At 39.6% G+C, this 19,201-nt stretch overlaps 2 protein-coding genes across 4 annotated transcripts in view; one reads left to right on the top strand and one right to left on the bottom strand.

Moving 5' to 3' along the window:
• Positions 1-19,201, top strand: part of DOCK1 (dedicator of cytokinesis 1) — a 620,463-nt gene that overhangs the window by 32,359 nt on the left and 568,903 nt on the right. For all 3 annotated transcript variants that reach the window (XM_050959274.1, XM_050959273.1, XM_050959277.1), the window contains exon 2: positions 17,755-17,838. In XM_050959274.1, coding sequence (XP_050815231.1) covers positions 17,755-17,838 — 84 coding nt within the window. The remainder of the gene's footprint in view (positions 1-17,754; positions 17,839-19,201) is intronic.
• LOC127054057 (uncharacterized) overlaps positions 1-19,201 on the bottom strand; it is a 511,088-nt gene that overhangs the window by 102,741 nt on the left and 389,146 nt on the right. The window lies entirely within an intron of this gene.

The raw sequence follows: 19,201 nt of genomic DNA, 5'->3' as shown, positions 1-19,201 counted from the left end.
CCCTCCATCCTGCGATCAGCTCCTTGCACCTTACGGCATGACAGTTTCATGGCTTAAGGAAGAGGAGGAGCAGTGCTAAGTGGCTGTCCAACAAGTCCTACTCAACGACAGGAAGTTCTCCGCTATGTCAGCCTACTTACCAAAGTGTGGTTCATGGCCCATGGGACCCAACCAACAGAGGCTTCCATCCATCTTGGAGTACCTGCTACATCTTCAGATATCGGGCCTTGCAGTCAGTTTGGTGAGAGTGCATTTGGCAGTGATATCAGTATTCTATCCCTCGATTCAAGGAAAGTCAGTTTTTTCCAGTGCCATGGTGAGGAGATTTCTGAAGGGGCTTCTCTGCTTCTATCCTCCAATCTGAGAACTGGTTCCCTTGTGGGATCTAAACATGCTTCTGACAGTTCTGATGGGCCCTCCATTTGAGCCACTGCATTGTGTCCGCTGCCCTCCTTTCTCAGAAAACTACATTCCTGAAAGCCATCACTTCAGGAAGAAGAGGAAATGAGTTGCAGGCCCTCATAGCTGGGCTGCCTTACATTCAGTTCTCCCAGGACAGGGTAATGCTGCGACTACACCCAACGTTTTTATCCAGAGTGGGGTTTCAGTTTCATCTGAATCAGGTGGTGTATTTACCTGTCCTTGTCCCTAGCTGCACTGTTCCCCAGAAGAACAGTGCATTCATACTGTGGATGTCAAGCAATGTCTAGTTTTTTATCTAGACAGGATTAAACTGTTTTGTGTTTCACTTCGCCTGTTCATGTTACATGTGGACTGCATGAAGGAGCAAGCAGTCTCTGCACAGACGATCTCTAGATGGAGGGGGGTTGGGGCGGCACCACTTTGTATAGCAAGCACCTCCCCTCTATATGTACTGCTAGGCAAAAGTCTCTGGCTCTGGGATACTGGGCATACACACACCTAAGTAGAATCTGCACCACATCTTGAAGAATTACAGTTACAGTTAGTATCTCTTTCTTTTTGGGCAAAATGACAATGTTAACATAGAGCAGTATCTTGGTTTCCTACAAAGATTGCTGTTCATTGGCTGGTTTGATACGGTTTCCTGTTGTGTGTTTCAAACACACACAGTTTTTTATTTAATTCAGTTGTGCTTTGTATGGTTGTGAGTTTTAGCACATTCACAGTACTGATCCAGCCCTTTGATTGATTTTTGGGCCTTGGCCACTATTGTGTGCACCTAATCCTTAATGGTTAAATAACCACTCTAACACATTTTTAACAGTGAGCTAGGGGTCATTAGGTGATGGAAGCCATTTAGCAAGGTAGATTGATTGATTTCTTATTTCACACTTGTCACGTATGTCTGACACTTTGAACTTTCTTCATCTACTTCAATATGGGTATGTTAAAATTTTCTTTCTTGAGGTGCTGGATTGCTATTTTAGTAGAACCTCAGAGTTACAACTGACCAGTCAACCACACACCTCATTTGGAACTGGAAATACACAATCAGGCAGCAGCAGAGACTGAAAAAAAAGCAAATACAGTACAGTACTGTGTTAAATGTAAACTACTAAAAAAAAAAGGGAAAGCAGCATTTTTCTTCTGCATAGTAAAGTTTCAAAACTATATTAAGTCAATGTTCAGTTGTAAACTTTTGAAAAAACAACCATAACATTTTGTTCAAAGTTACGAATAATTTAGAGTTAACAACTTCCATTCCCGAGGTGTTCGTAACTCTGAAGTTCTACAGTACTACTGGTAGAATAGTAACATAATATAGATCATATTTGTTCCATTTGTTTGTTGATCTCATATGAGCTCCACCCATGTAAACTGCAGAGTTAAGTTCTCTCACCCAGAGAGGCGTTAGCCAATTTGTAAGTTGGTTAAGTGTGCAACTGTACTTCGATGTCAATATGGGATTATATTGCATGGAATTTTTATAACACCATGTGCTACAGGTGCACTATGTGCAGAAATACCTTGCAAGCTCCAGTTGTGAGCTTGTTCTGCACCAGTTACAAATGATCTCCTGACTTACTCTGCTTCCAGACCACTAGAAAAGATGGAAGGTGCACAGAGAGGTAGTCTCTGCAGATATCTCAGTTTACAGTGTTCCTGCTAAATTTTAGTTCACAGCCGAGCCCTCTAAGATACAACACCTTCTCTACTGAGCACTCCCTTCTTAGTGAAGAGGCAATATTCAACCCCTACCCCTGGTTTCAGTTGAGAATTTGTTTTCTAGATCTACCAGCATGTCTTTCAGCTCAGTCTACTACTCTGTTAGGAAAAAGAGGGAAAAAGATTTCTCCTGTCATAGAGGAAAATGACACAGAAACGGCCCCTAGGCTCTGCTCCAAAACATTGGATTTAATCCAGTCCTCCTGGAAAAATACTGATTGTCATGTTTGTGAAATCAACAAATAAGACTATTACTATGCTAGTGAGCAGGATCCTGTACATAATCTCTCCTTGTGAATTGGGGGATATCCTTATTCTCTAAGGGCTCCTCCTTTCTCTAGGAAATGCATCCCCTAAGAATACCATACATTGTAAAATACATGGAGGACCGAGAAGGAATTGTGAACTGACCTGAGTGCAGTTAGTAGTGACAAAATACAGTGTATCTGTGTTACTGGGTTCACCCTCACACTGATGGCTGACATCCAGGAAGATGAAAAGACTTTTTATTTCTCCCCTTTAGATGGTGCTGAGAATTTTCCTTTTGCACCTCCTGTCCTTAATATATCCCAATATGAAGTGAATGAATAATAGTTCAGTGCGGCTTAGGGCTTAGTTATATATTGCCATAATTCATAAGAGTTGGTGTTAGTGCACCAATTATACCCAAGTGCACTTGCAGGTCACAGGTGCTGTCCCGCTCTTATTGGGAGGAAGGTTTCCTGGTGAAGGATGTTCTCACTGTATCCTATTCAGAATGCTGCTGCAGAGATCATTTTCCTACCCTGTGACTATGAGCATATTACTCCTCTCTTTGCATCGCTTGACTGGCTCCCTCTTCTCTATCGCATCAAACATAAGCTGCTCGTATTCATGGTCAATCACCATCTTCCCTATCATCTCTCATTTGCTATGGAGGTGTTGATATCTCCGATCAGCCCATAATGCCAGCCTCCATTAAATTTTCAAAGAAGCACTTTCGTGCTTTCTCCTGTGCTGTCCCATGTGCCCATAAACAGCCCCAAAGCTAACTTATTATCCACCTTAAAACCCTTCCTCAAAACTCTCTTGGCTGTGATGCATGCAAAGCACTTGAGAACAGGCCACTGGTGTGATTGAGAATGCTGGTTCATGCTAACCAGTATCGTCTCATTGTTTCCTTGTACTCCCCTGTCTGTCTCTTGTCTTGGTTGGGGATAAAAACAAGAATGCTTGAATTTATATATTGGCTTCCGTCTGAGTGTCTCAGTATGTCTTCTAAAAATTAATCTCAAAATTACCATTATTGCACCAGACGAACTCCACAGGTTTTGGGTACAGGGAATTCTATCTGTCAATCCTGATATGTTGTATGATTGGAACTAAATTATCCCTAAACATATATTTAGTCCAATATTGAATGTAATTATTAAATACATTCTTTGGTCTAGGAGTTTTCTTTTAACTACTACAGACTCTTAATTTGCCGTTATTAGCAATTTAACAGTAAATATGCTAACTCTTTCAATCCAGTTTGTTTTACTTCTCTTCATTTTCCAGCTTCCTTCTCTCTTGTCTGAATTCCTTCTTCTTGTGTAGACTTTTTTCTCATCCCTCACCAGGGCAATTTCTTTCCCTCATTCAGCTTTCTGTCTATCCCAACAATTTGTGCTTCAGGAGGGAGTGAAGAAAGGAGATTTTCCTAGTCTAAATACTTAATGAATTAAGCCTCGTCTATACCACATAGTTTTTGTTGACAAAAGTCAGGTTTCATCAACAAAACAGTGAAGATGTACACATAATAATGTCCCTCCCACCGATTTAATTCTCTTGCTATTCCGAAATAATAAAACCACCCCAATGAGTGGCATAGTTAGAGCAACGCAGTGTCAGTGTAGACACTGAGCTTGCTTATGTTGCCCTAAATGGCCTCCAGGAGGTGTCCCATAATGCCTATCATGATTGTTCTGGTAAGCAGTTTTTTCTCTACTGCTATGCAGCCACGTACACAGGCATGTGCCCAGTCCCCTTTAAAATCCTGGGAATTTTTTGAAATTCCACTTCCTGTTTGCTCAGGGTAGACACCTCATATCACATCTTCCCAGCTGACCATGCTGGCTTTCATACACCGGAGTTAATGGATCTGTTGCGTCTGTGGGGAGAGGAGGCTGTGCAGTCGCAGTTCTGATCCAGCCATAGGAACGTTGACATCTACGAGCAGTTTGCTCGTGGCATGGATGAGAAGCGCATGAAAGGGACATTCAGCGGTGCCTTGCTAAGATAAAGGAGGTGAGGCAGCTGTACCAGAATGCAAATGAGGCCAACTGTCGCTCTGGTGTAGCACCAAAAACATGGTGTTTTTACAAGGACCGGCATGCCATCCTCTGTGGCATGAGGAGATTGAGTTGGAGCAGGATATGGGACACGAGACATGCTTGTTTGGTGGCGTGGCGAGCCAGGACAACTTTTTGACTTTGGAGGGGTCTAGCCAGTCCCAGAAGTCTGTCTCGGGTGTGCCTGAAGTAGGAGAGGGGAGCTCTGGTAAGTACTTATTTCTCTTTGATAGTGCATGGTTACGTGAGGTAGAGGTGTCCTTTATTTTGCTTCATGGAGCATGTGGGAGAAAGAATCGAAATTAACAAGATTAGGTACTGTTTGCATCTGCTTTGTATTCTCCCATGCAGCTATGCGGTGGGGCCCTGTGTAAGAATTTGTTAATGCACACCGAGATTTCCCAGGAATTTTCTATAGAGATCTCTAGGAAACTTTCCTGCAGATACTCTGCAATCCTCTGCGAAGATTCCTTGGCAGAGCTGCTTTGTTTCTTTCCCCATTGTAGGAAACTTTGCCGCATCAATTGGAAAGTACTTCTGGAAGACCCAAAGCCGGACACAGGCGAGCAGCATACAGACCTGGTCTAAAGCCGTGCGCATACATGCCTGCGTCTTCAGTTATCCTCAGTAGTGTGGATCCTCAGCTTCAGTCGCCCACTGCCTATGGACAGTGGTGCCAGTATTCAGAATAGTGTCCCCAGGCACTTGTACTAATCCTCTTCTGAAACCGCCCAGACCCTTTGTTCCATCTTGCACCCCTTCCTCCTGGGATGAACTCACCATGTTTAGTGCTCTGGCTGTGCTGCATGCTTGCAAGATTGTGAGTGTACACATAATACTGACTCTGCATCTCCCAGGTTCACTATGAGCATTGCCACATCACCTATTGGAATCTTTTGGTCTCGAGAGAAAGTCCCTGCATGCAGCTTTCTGTACAGGCCAGTTTTTCTGAGGATGCGTGTGTCATGCACCTTCCCTGACTACCCCACCTTGATGTCAGTGAAACAACCCTGCAATACCATAGAGAAGCAGTCCTGTCTGTTGATGTGCTCCATCGCAAGATGGTCTGGGGCCAAAATTGGGATATACATGCAAGCTATCACCCTGCTGCAGTTAGGGAATCCCATTGCTGCAAAGACATACACTATTTCCTGCACATTGCTCAGAGTTACAGTCCTTCATACCAGGAGGCAATTAATGGTCACCACAACCCCCATGGTAGACTTCCAAATTCCAAACTGATTTGTGACTGACTGGTAGCTATCACCACTTGCTTTTCCACCATTAGGGCAGCTCTCATTTTGGTGTCCTTTGTGGCAAATTGCCGGTACTGTTATGCTGGGTCTTGCGCTTTCTCTTCTTTGGGGCAGGTTCAGGGTGCCATTGCTTACCTCTGAACCAGTATTTTAATTACCCCACTAGTGTCCTTGAGGAGGGGAGTGGAGAGGGAGGGACCTGGGCCTACCCTTTTCTCCAGGTCCCAACCCAGGGGCCCTGAGGTTTGTGGTGAACCACTTGAACTAGCGGTTCCTTCCCCTGGGCTACTTCCCTCTCCTGCCCTTCAGCTTGTGAAGGGGCTTCTTGCCTTCCTTCTACACAAGCCAGGTGCCCCTTACCTAGGGTTTCTTTTGGATTTCTCAGCCCACCGCAGCACTCCTCCAAACTTTCCTTTTGTCTCTCTTCAAAACTGTTCTCTTCTCCAACTCCTTCAAACTGCTCTCTGCTCCAACTCCCACACTGTCTGACTGAAGCAGGGATTTTTATGACATGACTGACTGCTGGTGCTCTAATTGGCTTCAGGTGCTCTAGTTAATCTATAGCAAACCTTCCTCCCCTTGCAGGGAATAAGGCTCCCTGCTAACACTCTCCTGCTGTCCTCTGGCCATGCTGTATCACACCTTGCACTGCGGACAGGGGCAAGCTATACACATGTTTCAAGGAAGGTGCTTTGTGCATATGAAAGTTCTATAGCCACTGCTCATCCTCCCCCATGCCTGCATCACAATGCTATCCCACCACTTGATGCTTGTTTCCTGAGCCCACTAGCGACAGTCTAACACAGGGGTAGACAACCTATGGCATGCATGCCGAAGGTGGCACGCGAGCTGATTTTCAGTGGCACTCTCACACTGCCTGGGTCCTGCCCACTAGTTAGGAGGGCTCTGCATTTTAATTTAATTTTAAATGAAGCTTCTTAAACATTTAAAAAATCTTATTTACTTTACATACAACAGTAGTTTAGTTGCATATTATAGACTTATAGAAAGAGACCTTCTAAAAATGTTTAAAGGTATTACTGGCATGCAAAACCTTAAATTTGAGTGAATAAATGAAGACTTGGCACACCACTTCTGAAAGGTTGCCGACCCCTGGTCTAACATATTCAGCTGCTCCATGAATGCCAGCGTAAATCCTGAATTGTTTCTTTCCATGGCACACAACAATTCCTGTTCAGATTTACATCTCTTGAAATACTGGAGGATCAGCTGCATTTGTGTCCATAACACTTATCACAAGACTGGTGAGCAGTGCAGTATCCATGCTTTCAGGTAGAGGTGGCGGGCGCAAAGTTTACAGTGGCAGTTGAAAAACAGCATGAAATGCAGTTGGAGGCCCTTGGAATTATTGGATGGAAAAAAACTACATCATGATGTGATCCATTCGCAGAACTCTTAGAGGAAGAAGGTGATGATTTACACAGTGGGATAGATACCCATGGGGCACTGCTCCCTCTGTCAGTGCTAGAACACACCTGTGTATGCTCTCCACCGACCCAAGGAGTGTTGTGTGAACATGCACAAGTGATGTAATTTCAGCAGTTTATGATTGTCAGTGTAACTTATGTCAACTTAACTCTTTAGTGTTGACATGGACTTATTAGTGTAGTAAATACAGAGAGAACAAGAAAACAGCTTGACTAGAAAATACGTATCCCCTCTTCCTTTTTCCTGCCTCTTTTCTGGTTTATTTTTTAAGGCTTAAATTTTGAGAAGAACCTAATGGAACTAACTGCCTTAATTCTCTTGGATTTCAATGTGATTTAGGTGCCTAACTCCCTTAGGCTCCTTTTGGAAATCCCAGCCTGAACCTGGATGAAGAAATGTGCCAAATTGTTTGACTTCAGTTATTGAAAACCAGCTGCTGAGGATCATGGAAATCTGCAGAGTCTACTTGACCACGGGATAATGAGTAGGCTCACTTTATTGGGTGCACTGTAGAAGTAACTTTTCTATTCCAGGACATATTTTATCACTAGACTTTATTTCGAAGCTTGTGTAAGTGAACACTAATATTAAGAGAATGATGAGCAGAATGGTGGGTGTACAAATGGGTGTACGAAAGCCATCACCTGTAGTAGTACACTTCTTGCTTGCTTTCAGCTGTATTTGACTTTTATGGAAAGATAAAGTTACCCAAAAAGTTTGTATGTCTGCACAGCAGCCTGAGCCCCATGAGCCCAAGTTGGCTGAACTCGGCCAGCTGAGGGTTTTTCTTTGCTGTGTAAACATATCCTTTGTGCCTAGTCTTTAAGACATTGTGAAGGAAGAGTGGTGGTGGTGGTTAAATATATTTGTGTCTTCCTGGAGCTAAAAAACGAATAGGTGTTGGTTTTTAAGTGTAAAACTAACGTGGGAACATATAGTACCCTATCATTTTGTGGTATATTAAGATACCTTTGCATTCAACTGTTGGGAGAAGAGTCCTTTCAGTATATACTAAGATTCTCACTGGTTACTTTAGTTTTTTGTTCCTTTTCCCATATACACCTTGCTTCAATTCTTCCATGTTGCACTTCTCATTTTTCTGTTATGCACAGATTAATGGATGTGATGTTATAGGTTGTTGTTTTTTTTTTTTTAAACCAAGAATTTATTTTCGTGTGTGTGTAATTACAGTAGCATCCAATTTGTTGTTCATTCCTTTCTCTCCTCCCAGAGTTCAGAAAGTAGCCTCTTTATGCCCATGCTTATCTTTCGGTTCTAACACTTCAATACTTATTCAAGCCTGGTTTCTGGGGAAAAGGTGGGGTTTGCTTGAATAGTGTCACCTGTGTCATTATTTCTGAAAACAGGCACTCATGAAGAAAAGGAAGTGCCATTTCAATTGAAATGCCTTTTTAAAAACAGGGAATAATATATTGTACCCTTCACACACACATATGAGAGATGCTTGGAGGGCATTCTCTGTCCTTTTGACTTTAGTTCATTTTCTTTACTGTTCCCTTTCCATAGTTGCTTGATTCATTAAATCATATAACTGAAGCTCTCAGATCCACTGGGGTAGTTTGTCATATTCACTGAATGCTCTTCAGCCCACAGGGAGATCCATATCAACTTGGTAATGGAAAATTGCTAAATCCATCTGGACCTGTTCTTGTTGAATGCAGATCTAAAGAACAACAGCAGTTCTTCTTATTCATCATTGTGTACTCTAAAATTATGAAGTGCTGTTCCTATTTTGATAAGTTTGCTATCTTCAGTTTCAGCAGTGGTTTACATTTAGTAGTACCCTGGAAATGGGCTATGGGCTATCTGCTGCAAGTCAGTATTTGTGAATATTCATAATATGGTCATTCTAGAAAACACAGGTCTTATCTGCAGAGTTACTTTGCACCTGAACCTCCAGATGACATCAATAAAAGCTATGGGTGCTCAGTACCTTTGAAAACAAGGCCTTATATTTATTTTTATATTTTTTTATAACGTGCTGTTGTGTGCTTTTGAGGTGTACTTTTCTGCGTGTTAACTTTGTTTATAGACACAATTAGAAAAGAAATTTTTAGCCTTCTAGTTAGCTAGCTCAGGCCACAGACTTCAGATAATAATTGTCTCTCTTCATCCTTGTCATGAATACAAAGACTAATAGTCCTCTCTGCCTGGAACCATACAGCATCCAGCTTGTGTTCCTTTCAGAAAGGCTTCCCTGCTCAGGCAAGGTTGGTGTCCAGTCCATGAGAGAAGCTGCCACATATTGGGTTGGTCAAGAAGAAACTTTGAATGAACTGTATTAACTTGGCACTTCATCCACACTGCCAAGGACTACCTGGGTCTTAACTCTATTGCTGTGATGACATTTGGGCAGCAAGTTCTTGGAGCAATCGTACCCTACCCCGCTAGCTGTATGGGTGCTACATCTGGGGAGAATCATTGTGCTTATTGGCTAAGGAAGTGGGCTTCTCCTTGAGCTCCAGTTCCTCTCTTATTAAGTCTGCCTGAATTTTTAGTCTTCCCTTACCTGCGTGTGTGTCTGCTGCTGGAAGAGGCATAGGAAAATGTGTTTTTGAAGAAGTAAACTACAGGAGAAATATTAATTGAAATGGAAAAGACTGTCAGTATCCTGATAAGGGCAGTCAAGACCAAGGGTCAGAACAGGATCAATCCTGAGGCCGAGTATAGCAGAGGAGTTTATAGTCAAGTTCCAGGCTGAGGTAAATACCAAGGATCAGAGTCTGAGTCAGGTTTCAGGGTCCGGATTAGGAGGTGAGGTCCAAATCAAGGTGAGGTTGAAGCCAGACATTTGTGAGCAGGAATGGTTCTGTCAGCTACAGGAGACCTGCGCTGTTGCTTAGACATTTCCTGGAATGTTCGTTGGGTTTATAGAGGATGGGGAGCTAATCAGGAGCCAGGAAGCTGCTGCCTGTTGGATCCCTGGAGGTGGAACTTCATGTGGTTTGTGTCTGCAGTGGGTCATGGATAAGCGAGTGCAAGCTCGTTAAAGCTGCCGCTGGGTGGCGGTGTGAAAGTGCTGCTAGGCAGGTCTACTGGGCCGGATTTGAGGCTTGCTGGTCTTACGAAGACTCAATGTCATAAGCTCAGGTCCATCAGGAAGAGAGAAATCGTCTTAAAAATTTAAAGTATCAAGATCCTGTTTTAGAGACTGTTAATCATGTGTCCCATTGCCGACACTTCACCTATATTACAACTTTATAGTTTCTATTTAATTTTAGCAAAGATTCCTGTTCCGAATTTACCAATCTCTACTGAAGTGGATCAGTCCATGAGTAAGGTCGCATTCTTTAACTCCTGTACAAAGGACTGCAAAGCATAAGGCTTGTAAAGCCACAGATTGAGCAAAGGATGAAATTACAAAGTTACTATCTTCAGAGCTAGGTGGTCACAATTTAAAAAAAGAGAAATCTTTCCCTCTGCTGCACTGGAGATTGGGCATACAGAGCAAAGCTTTTTTTGAGTAAAAGTTCTAAAGCTATCATTCAGGATTTTAAAACTTTAAAAGGTGACTTTCTTTGGAAGCAGCATAAAATTGGTCAGATCCCTTGTACGTTTTGTACGCAAAACCTTTCAGCAGTAACCTACCATAGAAATTAACCAACATGACCATTATAGTCTCCACCTCTAATTTTTTTTTAAAGTCCAACAGAAACATAAGCCCAGTACTACTTTGATATTGGTCTTTCCAATCTTGGCTTATCAGGTTAAATTATTTTTTAAAACTTTTTATTAAGGCCAAGTTACAATAAAATGTTAACATGCTACATTGTATATTACTTATTAAAGATCAGGTAATAATAATGAACCGGACAAAAGATTCTGGCTTGCTGCCTGGTGAGTTCTCTTCCTCTGATTATACTGGAAAAGGTGACCATGTTTGTTAATATCGGCTTCTTTTTGGCATGTCTCTTGTGTACGTACTTGATGTAAAGCTTTTCCATTATAAAATCAAACAATATTTTAGTACACCACAGTTCCACAGGAGTCATCACCACACACTTCCAATAAGCGTGCAGTTTAGGTTGCAAGATCCTTAGGCAGGAAATAATTTTGTTCTGCCCTGCGCTTGCATATGTTTTTGTGTTTTTAATGTACAGCGTTGAATATGATGCATTCTTCAAATAAGAGGGCTGAATCCACTGTGCGCTGAACTCAATGTAATGCCTCTATTTGACTTCAGTGGGCTTTGGATCAGGCTCATAATGTTGGCATATGCTCCTTTGTCTACACTTGGCCAATACTTGTGCCAAGGGGATTCACCCCCTGAAGGTTTGTTGGTCGAGTGAGCATTGTACATTTCAAATGCTGTTCCCCCCAGCTTTTTGTGGGAAGCTTAGGGGGTAACTAAATTTTTTTTAGTTCAAGTTTCTTCCTAGGAGTTAAGCTCTGTTTCCCTCACATCAACAAAATGATGCCATCTGCTCTTGTACCTAGAGCTAGAGGCCATGAATTGCTCGTTTTTCTGTTTCCTCTCATTAGAAATCCAGTATTCAGGTGTCACTCCTGACTCCTTTTTGTATATTTTTCCCAACCAAGTCCTTAGGATGGCCTTGACCCAAAGTGACTTTCAAATGTCCTGGGCTCATATCTTGTTAATCAGAAGAGTTTTATGTCTTTTCTCATAGTAAATAACCTTAGCATGATGGATAAAATGTTAATGATTATAGTAAATAGAACAGCCTTGTTTCACTTACTGTACATAAAAATCTGCCCTCAGAGTGTGTCCAGCCACTCAGATCAGTGGTTCTCAACCTTTCCAGACTACTGTACCCCTTGTAGAAGTCTGATTTGTCTTGTATATTCCCAAGTTTCACCTCACTTAAAAACTACTTGATTACAAATTCAGACACAAAAATACAAGTGTCACAACACACTATTACTGAAAAATTACTTTCTCATTTTTACCATAGAATTATAAAATAAATCCATTGGAATATAAATATTGTGCTTCTATTTTGGTGTATATAGAGCAGTATAAACAAGTCATTGTATGAAATTTTAGTTTGTACTGTCTTCAGTGGTGCTTTTTATGTAGCCTGTGTAAAACTAGGCAAATATCTATATGAGTTGATGTACCCCTTGGAAGACCTCTAAGTACCCCCAGGAGTACACATACCGCTGGTTGAGAACCACTGACTTAGATTAAGTAACTGTTCTGCAAGAGAATCTTTTGACACTTGGCAGCTTTTGTAATGTACATTTTAAAATCCTTTTGTAGTGTGTTTTAGATCCCTTATATGGAGCGCTTTTACCAATTCTTGATTTATAACCATAGTGCTTGGTACGCTTTCTTTTCAGTTATTTTAGATGTTTATCTTCTTCCCTGTTAGCGCTACTGCAAGTAGAAACCTAGCCGAATCGCGTGCTACAGGTACATTTTCACATGCTTTTTTTAAAGTGATTTTTAATTTAATCCTTTCTATACAATACTCATAGGTCATTGCTCCTTATTCAGCCCACATCAATGATGATGTGCCAGACAGTTACTATCTGATGACTCTTCAGTGTCCTCTATGAAAGTAGTTGGTCATCACAGTAGACTGCCTATTAGATGAGTGTTCAAATCAGTCCGCACTAATTATCACTCTCATTCTCTATCTCAGAGAGATCAAGAACTGAATCAGAATGGAGGCAGAGCTGTGTTCAGTCCTGGAGGTGGTCCTGTCAGGCTGAGTTGAGCATATTGGCAGGGAAGGGTGGGATAGATTGCACTGCTTCTTCCTCTGTAATATCAGTAGCTGAACAGAATAATTCATTTTATAGGCCTGCCAGTTAACACTTTTCGTGAGCGGAGAATTCACTTGCATGAGAGAGAAGACATGGATTTAATGTATTTCATTCCTACCCACATTTAGTTTTTGTCCTATTAACATTGTTTAGTTAAGATGCCTGCGAAATGGGTAGTCAGGATCTGTCTCTAATTTAGATGAGTAAAGGAAAACGTTTGATCCAAAGATTTTTAGACTTGGGAGCCTAAGGTTAAGCCCATAAATCCTTATTTAGCTACCAAAGGGAAAAATATCAAGATATTTTTATCTTAGAGATGTCGAGCACCTACAGATCCTTTTTATTTCAGTCAGACCTACGAGTGCTCAGCAGATCTGAAAATCAGACCACTTTCACTTAGGAGTTTTAAGTATGAATTTAGGTGTCTAACGTTAGGCACCCAATCCTTAAAAATATGGCATTGGGCTGTACAAAGTGGTAACACAGGTAAACTGGAAAATTTCTGATGGCTCATAATCAAATAAAGTGTCCCTTGTTCTGCTGTTTAGGAAACAAGATGTGCTCATTGTTAACATTTCACTGTTCAGAACTGTTCAAATTTTTTTTGTTAATGTGTTTTCATGAAACGCTTTTGCCGAATAGCAGTTATGTTTTTAAAATGCCACGCTTCAGATATTTAGCAGAGGTTTCTGTTTTTAATGAAAAAGTGAAAATTTTATTTAAGGGTTAATTAAATTGCCAGGTTTTGATGTCAGTAGAACTGCTTTGTTCCCTAAAGTTTACGTTAAATAGTGCTGAAGTGCTTAGTTTTCAGTAAAAGTCTATAATTCATTTTTGTGACAGTTCTATCGAAACTTTTTTTTGTTATCTTAAACAATATCCTGTATTCCTTCAGAGTCCTGTAATAGGTGTCGTATGTGCTGTTCCTTATTTGCTTTGTTTTATATTTTATGTTATTCATTTACATGTTATTGGGATTTCATTTGCTAACTCTAAAGTCTACTTTTCACAGAACAAAAGATGTCCAATGGGTCAGTTGAAGAAGCAACCCATGTTGGTCTCCTCTGAATGTATCAAAGCGGAACTTAAAATAAAAAAAAAGGAATATATCAAAATCTCAAAGGGCAATTAAGAACTTTATTGTCAACAGTTACACTGTTTCAAGAAACAAGTCTATCTGGAAGCTAACGGAGACAGGGTGATTAATGGCTGACTACCGTGAAAAACATGTTTTGATATGGTTCTTTCAGAAATGATTTAGGAAAACAGACTGAGCAATAAGCTTCATGCCAATGAGAGATACTGATTTATTTTTTTTAAAATATGATTAAGGGCTTTCCTTGTGATGCTGCCAAGCTCTGAAGTGTGTAAAAAGGTAGTGTAAACAGATTGTTGCCTTGGAGAGGAAACTCTTTTCATATTTGGAGTCTAGGGCTGTGAAGCCATATGAGAAGTTTGGCCTTTGTCATTTCATCATGATTATCAAATTCCTTACATTTGCTGGTTTTGTTGAAGGGAATCTTAGTTATAATAGAGCAATGAGAAAGCTTGAGCATTCAGTCTTGAATAAAGTTCTGTGTTTTTAACAGCTTCATCAATAACTCGGCACGGGTTTTCAGACATTTTCTTAACAGCATGATCTTGGCAGTGTGAAACAAAGCCCGGAGGCATGAAGTTCAGTGTTTTTGGATCTGTGTGACCAGGCTTTATTCTTACCTGTCTTTGCTATGGCACAATCCATGTGATTGCAATACAGTAATCCTAGCACATACAGAAATCTTTACCTCCTGAAATGTTTTGAATGAGCTGAAGGGTGTCATCAGGAGGAGGGAGAAAACTTGTTCACCTTAGCCTCCAATGATAGAACAAGAAGCAATGGGCTTAAACTGCAGCAAGGGAGATTTAGGTTGGACATTAGGAAAAAGTTCCTAACTGTCAGGGTAGTTAAACACTGGAATAGATTGCCTAGGGAAGTTGTGGAATCTCCATCTCTGGAGATATTTAAGAGTAGGTTAGATAAATGTCTATCAGGGATGGTCTAGACAGTATTTGGTCCTGCCATGAGGGCAGGGGACTGGACTCGATGACCTCTCGAGGTCCCTTCCAGTCCTTGAGTCTATGAGTCTATGAGCTTTCCCCTGTTCTGTGTGTCCTAGCACAGCTTTATAAAATAGCAAGCCTTCCTGAAGGGAGCTATTGGATACATAATTCTCATACCCTAGACTCTGTTCTTCACCAGTGATGTAGATTGCATCATCTATTTGAATTGCTAAGTAGGGAATTTTTAACATAAGTTTTGAAAGCAATTGTTCTTGAAACATCCTCAGCCATGATGCTGCCATGTTGTGTCGTTTGACAAAGTTGCTGTATTCAGTTTTGTAGCTATTGGGCCTCCTATAACTTTTGAAACCATATCTGTTGCATGGGATGCATTTTTCTGCAAGATCACACTATTGTGGAATTTGCAGAGATGCCAGATGTCTGAACTATATTCTTGTTGGAATCCCTAGTTTGACCCAAAACAGCAAAGGTTCAACTATTTTATTTCAAGTTTTGCTAAGAAAACAAAAACGGGAGGTGATCTTATTTCAGAAAATCAAAACTTCAAAGACTTCACTCTTTTTGTCAGCTAGCACTTCAGAAAACCTACTGCAGTTTCTAAATAATTGATGTAAAGTCATATGTTTTACTTAATTGGGTTTCTGAATTTTTTTCTTTGAGTTGTCATTGGAACATCTTGCCGCTGTCCATCTGATCAAAACAGTTAATCTTTCTGAAATTACTCCTCAGACAGGAGCGAGGTCCAGCAGAGAATGAAAGATGTATGCATGCAGTCATGTGAAGCTCAGCAGTGCCCTGGGGCCGTAGCAATTTACAGCAGTTAACTTCCAGTGTTCATTTTAGGGACACTTTTTTTTTATCAGGGTACAGGGATCATTGGTGTTTTATTGGGCAGAGACTTTAGCAGCCTACTAGCTGGAGTTCACAAGTTATAATAAAATGACATTAAATTGACATTGATACCTTTACATGACTTGTGTATCTTTATCACTTCATATTTATGGAATTTCTTTGCAAACTATTTATATGTTTTTGCATGATTTTCTGTGCTACTGGCATGCGTACGTTTGAAGGCGAGAAGGGACCATTGTGACCCTCTTGTCTGACCTATTGACACAGGCCGTAGAACTTCCCCAAAATAATTCCTAGAGCATAGTTTTTAGAGGAATGCTAATGAATTGTACAGGTTTATGATGCCATTTTGTTAATTAATATTTAAATACAGACAGTTCTTGACTTGTCAAAGTGATTACAATACGCAAGGAGGTACAATAAATGAACGTATTACCAGAGGATATTTAGATGATTTATAGTCTAATATGGTTCGAGAGAACCTTTGCACTAGCCAACCCTTTTTTTCCCCTTGTATCATTTATTTTTATACTACTGTCAACTGTTTACACTGAATATAGCATGGACATGTCTACTAATTTAGTGCATGGCAAGCCGTGGTGTGAACGTACAGTGCTGTAGCTTGCTGTGCACTGAAGTGGTTGTGTTGCCATGCTTCCATGTAATAAAAGTTCTGTGAGCACATTATGGAACTTTTAGTGTATGGTGGCAGGATCTGCATGGCCATTTAGTACGTAGCAAACTAGAACGCTGTAGATTCACACTTCAGTTTGCCGAGTACTAAGTCTCCGTTCAGCCAGCCCCTTGCTGCTTATGATGCGTTGTGTGATCAAAGATGTCAGTTGAACACTGACAGCAAGTGAATACTTGGATACTGCACTTCACTATTTACTGTAATCTGCCATGTTAGGTGCAAATATCTAGGACTGTGGAAATTTTTGTGAAAACAAACACTCCTGGTAATATTTTTTTATGTCCAAGTTGGGCTTACATGAGCAGATGTAAAAAAAAAAACACTTCACTGTATGCACATAAATGTTTCCTTTTTATTGTTCGAGAAATCTTCTGGATTAGTGGTAATTATAGGGCAACATTGGTCTGCTGTCAGATACCAGTGATGGGTGAAGTGTAAGAACCTGAATAGAATAAAATAGAATCAGGGATACTGGCCTTCTCTTGCAAATCAGGTGAGGTTAAAGTATTTAACTCAAATTTTATACCCTCTGCCTTTCATAACTAGCCATTGCTAATAATGAACGTGCCTAATTTATACGCACGATTATTTAATCCTGTTTTTTGTTTCTAGGATATAGTATTGATGCAATAAAAGTGCAGTTTTTTGGTATGCGGCCTGAAACACAGATTGCTCTTTAGTATTTTAGTAATATTAAGGTGCTTTGTTTTAAAATTCATAAATCAAGCTTTCTAAACATTTTACAAGTGTATCTAAATAAAGCTGTTATAAAGGTGACAGTGAAGGACAAAATAATATAGTTAATTATAAAACCTCATGAGGTTAACACAAAGTACTTTTACATACTTTGTTAGGTTTGTTTTCCAGGATATACACATTTTTATGAAAAAAGCAAATCAGAAATTATATTTACAGTAATAGGTATTGGTTCAAATAACAAATCTGTGACATGATTGCAAAAATATTTTATCTAATTTTATCCAATTTATGCTGTTAAACTGAGTGAAAAGATGACTTGTAGCTTCTCTTTTTTTTTTTTTTTTTGTATTTCATGTGATTCGAAGAAGTAGTGGATTAGAATAGTACTGAAGATATAGAAAGCCAGTATAAAATATTGGGTCAAGAGGTTGACTGTGGTATAAAGTCACTTTCAAATGTGTAGAATAAAAATCAATAACTTGAAAGTGGCGCTATTTTTCTGTGTGCTAATAACAATATTCTCTCTTTCTAGCTTTCTATAATTATGATGCAAGGGGAGCAGATGAACTTTCCTTACAAATAGGTGACACTGTACATATATTAGAAACGTATGAAGGTAAGTAAAACACATATTTGATTCAAAACTATTGTTCATAAAGTCACTCTGTTCTTGTGTGTGATTATAACATATTCTATCTTAGCAGATGGTGAACTACTATTTTTTTTCATGACTAATAAAATGTATCGGGGACAGAAATAACAAGTGCTACATGTAAATGAAGAGGCGAGTAATAAAATACCTAATGAATACCTTTTTTCTGAATGTACAATTACTTTTTCTATGCAAGATAAATGTTCTCTCACCCTTAATTTGTATGGATCAATGGTAACATCTGTTGAGTGGTTAGCGGAATGATAGATGTTCTCTAGATATCCTCAGATAATGCACAAGACCTGTCTGCTTCTTAATGGTGTTAATTTGAATTTGAAAGTTATTTACCCTCTAAATTATTCATATCTCTTTGTAAAATAGATACATTTGCTATTATGCAACTTATTCAGTCAACATTTAAAAATAAATAAAATGCAGTATATTAATTTTGATGAGAAGCAATAGCAATTTTACATACAACATAAATTTCAATTAGTTATTTTCCCTGATTCTCATAAAATAATAATTTATCTTGAAAAATATTTAATTTGAGAATGAAGGAAAATTCTTAGTTTTGCTGCTGTTGAGTGATCAGATAGTAATGATTAAGTACAACCTTTTTTTTTTTTGGGTCACAGATCCTTGATTTCTCATTCATTCAGTCAGTTCTATGATGTGTCTTAGAAGAGAAGCAGTGATCTAGATGGCTTTTGTGTCAGAAAATTAGAAATCATCACAGTAATAGAATAACTTTCTGCATTTTGGATGTGATTTGCCTTTGTACATGGGTTTAAAATTTCTGCTTGTCACTGCTAAAGAATCTGTTAGGGAAGAAAAAATAATTCTGGTGGTAAGTTTGTTTTAGAAATTGGATCCAAGGTGATTTTTATTATTTAGATCTACTAAAATAGGAAAGTAGCTAATTAGTTCAATTACCCTTAATTTGGTTTACATATACAATGAATATACTAACTGTTCATCAGCTAACAACTTGTTAATGAATTCAGTTTGCACTAGCAGTAAATGACCCCTGATACTGTCAAAGCTGCAGAGAGGGAATCTGTCCACTGAAAATTAATCTGCATACTATGTACTTTAAATATTTGCAGTTTTATTATATATTTCTTTTAAATATACATGTAAACAGGAATATTTGAATGCTGTACAATTATACATAATTATAATACATAGTGCCCATCTTTAAAAAAGGAAATAAGGACCAGTCAGCTTAACTTCTCTACCCGGAAAGATAATGAAGCATATAATTAAGCAATCAGTTTGCAAACACCTAGAAGATAATAAGGTGATAAGTAACAGTCAGCATGGT

This window comes from Gopherus flavomarginatus, chromosome 6 (genome assembly GCF_025201925.1).
Source record: "Gopherus flavomarginatus isolate rGopFla2 chromosome 6, rGopFla2.mat.asm, whole genome shotgun sequence".
NCBI lineage: Eukaryota > Metazoa > Chordata > Testudines > Testudinidae > Gopherus > Gopherus flavomarginatus.
This window is presented reverse-complemented; position numbering and strand designations above follow the sequence as displayed.